Below are 5,000 nucleotides of genomic sequence, written 5' to 3'. Positions count from 1 at the left end.
GTGTGTTTGAATTTATTTGTCTGTTTTGAGCTTGTTTACCACTTCTCTTCCTGGGGAATAGATGCAAATGGCTCAGTATTCCACACAGGCTAATTATCCCAAATAGCGTAAAAACGCTGCAGCAGAATTGGCCCTGACCCGGCGCAGAGCTGAGGCATCTGGGCCCGATCTGGCCCAGATCCGGCTTTCATCCGGGCCACGCGCGTGCTGCTCTCTCCTCTCCCCACCCCCCGTCTTCCCTTTAAAGTGTCTCTTCGAAGGCTGTCATTAAAAAACGGGGATGTGCGCCTGTGTCTCTCTTATCAGCGCTCTCAAGAGCATATTGTTCTTTTCCTCTTTAAATCACAATTACAGAAACACGCCGCATTTGACTGGGCCACTTCATAATGTGAATCCAAACAGACGAGTCAGGGTGAGATAGGGATGTGCTTATGCACTCAGAAAAGAAGCTGTTTGTCTCTGTTTAGGGAGCCGGGCCATAAGATATGCAGCACATTAAGCCTGTGTGAAACGCCCTAAATTATTAATCAGCTATAGTGAGAGGGAAACAATTCCTGGCAGAAAGTGGGCATTATCTTTGAAGTCTGCAGCTCCAGGACACACAAACATGCAGACATCGATAGAGGCTCATGCTCACACACAGACATACACACACACACACACACGCACGCACACACACACACACATACACACACACATAAACGTGCAAGCACACAAAAAATCTCACCAATGGATAATTGCAGATGCCTGAACACAAAGGGCCCTAATTTGAAAGCAACAAGGCTTTGCACGTGAGCTGCACACAGTCGGAACAGGGCTGTCTGCGTTTGCACATGAGCTGCACACAGTCGGAACAGGGCTGGATTGGCAGGATGTCTGCGTTTGCACGTCTCACTGACACAATGCCGAGTGCAATCAAGCGATAACTGGCTAAGCAATTAGGGAATTTAGCAATAAAGCCATTCTCATGTCAGCTGATCATCATGATTCCATTTTACTATAGTAACCTCCTCACCCAGCTCAGTAAGGGTTCTACAACGGAGCGGTTTACCACAGAGGAGGTGGAGCTTATTGGACAAGATGTCTGCCCAAAATGAAATGACAGAAAAGGTGTTGCTCAAGTTTCACTCCCATGTCATGTAAAAGTCCCTATCCATAAAGTACCATAAAGTAGTGTGTGTGTGTGTGTGTGTGTGTGTGTATATGTGTGTGTGTGTATGTATGTGTGTGTGTGTATGTATGTGTGTGTGTGTATGTGTGTGTGTGTGTGTATGTGTGTGTGTGTGTGTGTGTGTGTGTGTGTGTGTGTGTATGTGTGTGTGTGTATGTATGTGTGTGTGTGTGTGTGTGTGTGTGTGTATGTATGTGTGTGTGTGTGTGTGTGTGTATGTGTGTGTGTATGTGTGTGTGTGTGTGTGTGTATGTATGTATGTGTGTGTGTGTGTGTGTGTGTGTGTGTGTGTGTGTGTGTGTGTGTGTGTGTGTGTATGTGTGTGTGTGTGTGTGTGTGTGTGTGTGTGTGTGTGTGTGTGTGTGTTCTTGCTGCAGCCATCTCTCTCCTGAGTGCTGGGGTCTGTCAGGCTGCTGCTCCATAACTCCAGACAATGTGGCTATACTTAACCTGCGCCAATGTGCTGCGTGAGCGACCTGCCTCCTTCCCCCAACCTCTCCTCCGTCCCCCCCCCCTCCCCAATCTCTGAGTCAGCAGCCAGTGTCAATTCTGCTTCATGTCGTCATGCTTGACTTCCTGCTACCGCCAGCCCTGTCTGCCAGTGGCCCTTCACCCACCTGTCACTCACCCCCACAAAAAGCCCCGCGGATGCAGCCCACAGCCCACAGGGTGGGGGCAGGGGCAGATGCAGCCCACAGGGGGGGGCAGATGCAGCTCACAGTGGGGGGGGGGGTGTTGAAGAGAGCTAGGAAGACAGGAAGATGGTGGGGATGGGGAGAGCAGAGGTCTGGGGTGGAGGAGGATGTAAGTCATGCAACAGAGGGCAGGAGGAGAGAGGGTATGGTGGGTGGTTATGAGGTAGGGTGGGTATGGGTGGGTATGGGGTAGGGTGGGTATGGGAGGGTATGGGGTAGGGTGGGTATGGGGTAGGGTGGGTATGGGTGGGTATGGGTGGGTATGGGAGGGTATGGGAGGGTATGGGGTAGGGTGGGTATGGGGTAGGGTGGGTATGGGAGGGTATGGGGTAGGGTGGGTATGGGGTAGGGTAGGTATGGGGTAGGGACTTAAAAAGGTGGAGGTGTACCTTGATGGCGTTGGTGGAGATCTGGAGGTACTGTAATGGCGGAGGTTGGATATAGGTGGAGGGAGTGTGCTCAGGTGTGTGTGTGTGTGTGTGTGTGTGTGCGTGCGTGTGTGTGCTAGATGTAAGGAGGTGGAGGTGTACCTTGATGGCGTTGGTGGAGATCTGGATCTCGTGGAGCTTCCTCATGGTGCCGTCGCGGTCGATGAAGTAGGAGGAGGCCAACTGGTGCAGCGCCTCCACACTCTGCGTGCCGTTCACCATCTTCCTGTCCAGCTTGTTCTTCGCCATGTACATTGTCAGAGCCTCCTCACCTGAGAGAGAGAGAGAGAGAGAGAGAGAGAGAAACAGGAGAGAGAGGGAGAGAGAGAGAGAGAGAAACTTATGTAATGGTATAGTCGACTACTAGTGTAGTTCTCCTATACCAACTTATGTAATGGTATAGGCGACTACTAGATGTCAATCTGGCAGCGGAGGAAATCTCCAATATATATAACAGAGCCGCCAAAATGGCAAACCTGCTGAAAAACTGTAAGAAAAGAAAACCATCAAAAGAAAAATGGTTTGACCATGAATGTATAGAGAAACGGAAAAATCTCAGGCAATTATCAAACAAAAAACACCATGACCAAAAAAAATACCTGTCTGAGACAAAATTATTCTGAAGCCCTAAAAGATTACAAATTAACAATTAAAAAGAAAAAACAACAATACTACAACAAAACGCTACAAGAAATCGAGGGCTCTCTCCAAACCAACACTTTCTGGGAGAGTTGGAATCATTTAAACAATTCCCCACCAAAAGAATTGGCAATTCAAAATCCAGACAACTGGAAAACATTTTACCAAAACCTGTACAAACCTATGCCAGATGACATCACTAAAGAACAAAAACATATCAAATTAAACCTTCAAAAGCTTGAAGAGGCCATTTGTGTTCACCAAAATCCACTTGATCACAGCATCAAGATCTGAGTTCAAGTGATGAACTCATAAAAAATCTTAAAAAGCTCAAGCCTGAAAAAGCTTGTGGTCCTGATAGTATCCGGACAGAAATGTTGAAATTCAGCCCACCCATTCTACAAATGGCTCTCCTCAAGTTATTTAATCTTGTTTTTCAAGCTGGTTGCTTCCCTGATGTCTGGAACAGGGGGCTTATATCCCCAATACATAAGAGTGGAGACAAATCTGACCCTAATAACTACCGAGGCATCTGTGTGAGCAGTAACCTGGGGAAGGTATTCTGCTGTACTTAAATCCCAAGAGCTCAGCCCTAAGCCCAGTCCCCTATGTCAGTTGGTCTCGGATTTAACTAACCCAATAACCCCTAACCCACAAATTGTCCAGACCAGCACTGCTTCCCAACCACCAATCAGAATCAACCAAATTAACAAGAACAACAAGAATTCTTATTTGGAACACTGGAAGAAAGAAACAAAATTACAACACAAACTAGAATGTTACATTGGCATACGAAAAGACTATCAATTGGCAGAGTATCTCCACACTGTCAGAGATACGAAGCAGAGACAGATCCTCACCAAGTTCACCTCACCTCACCAAGGCTGAGTGACCACAGTCTAGCCATAGAGAAAGGCAGGCACAAGAAGTCATGGCTGCCCAAAGAGCAAAGGACATGTGGTCACTGTATGACAGGGGAGGTGGAGTCAGAGGTGCACTTTCTGCTATATCGGTCCCAAAGAGACAAATATTTCACCATTTTGAACAACATCATTCCCAACTTCACAAAACTGGAGGAACAGAAAAAACTTGCTGTAGTTTTGGGTGAGGACACCAGCACATGCATACTGGCAGCCAGTTATGTGTCCTCACTCCATAACCTGAGAGAAGGCATTACTTAAGATAATCACCCCACTACCTCCACCCTTCAACACAACACTGCTCCCCAGCCCCAGTCTGTTACACCATGTCTCCTGTTTGTTTTGTTTTGTTTTGTCCTGTCTTGGTTTTCCTATGCACGTGTACAGACAATGGTCTTGCATGGTTGTGACGTGCTGTGTGTGTGTGTGTGTGTGTGTGTGTGTGTGTGTGTGTGTGTGTGTGTGTATGTGTGCGTGTGTGACGAAGTGTAACAATGTTTGTATATGTTTATATCATTTTGTATTAGTATTTTCTTTAATTATTATTATTCCTGTAAACGCTTTGGCAATGCATCATATGGTTTGTCGTGCCAATAAAGCATATTTGAATTAGAATTTGAGAGAGAAACAGGGAGCGAGGGACAGACAGACAGAAGACATTTATTAAAATAGAATTCACTATTTGGTTGTACAACTATTCCCTACATTCCCATTTCAGGAGTCTCATGTGTCTTAACCTGAGATTATTATTTGTATCATCATTGATTGCTCTCTGTGTTTCCATGGTGATAGAAGGCAAATGTTTAACAGGCTTCTTGTTGCTCTCCTTGACTTTCCCTCCATGCACTGCGCTGTAGTCGTGGCCATAAATGTGAGAGGTGTTGGAAAATGAAGTGGAAAACTGCCCTGATTGATTTACTGAGGTGCAAGTGACCTTTTCATAAATGACCCTTCCTCAGGGAGCAGGAGAACATGGCAGCGTATCATAGTCAACCTTTCTTGGGAACAAACAGAAAGGCCCTGAAACAATGAATAGGCTTTAAGCAAACAATTGGCCAGTCGAGTATGTTTAGCGTGAAAGCTTTTCTTTTTCGCCAGTCGAGTATGTTTAGCGTGAAGGCTTTTCTTTTTCCCACTTTGTTTCCTG

At 46.3% G+C, this 5,000-nt stretch overlaps 1 protein-coding gene across 2 annotated transcripts in view; it reads right to left on the bottom strand.

Annotated features, from left to right (window-relative positions):
- The window catches only part of brinp1 (bone morphogenetic protein/retinoic acid inducible neural-specific 1), a 128,946-nt gene that overhangs the window by 40,481 nt on the left and 83,465 nt on the right, over nt 1–5,000 (bottom strand). For both annotated transcript variants that reach the window (XM_042060007.1, XM_042060008.1), the window contains exon 4: nt 2,397–2,566. In XM_042060007.1, coding sequence (XP_041915941.1) covers nt 2,397–2,566 — 170 coding nt within the window. The remainder of the gene's footprint in view (nt 1–2,396; nt 2,567–5,000) is intronic.

This window comes from Alosa sapidissima, chromosome 13 (genome assembly GCF_018492685.1).
Source record: "Alosa sapidissima isolate fAloSap1 chromosome 13, fAloSap1.pri, whole genome shotgun sequence".
NCBI lineage: Eukaryota > Metazoa > Chordata > Actinopteri > Clupeiformes > Clupeidae > Alosa > Alosa sapidissima.
This window is presented reverse-complemented; position numbering and strand designations above follow the sequence as displayed.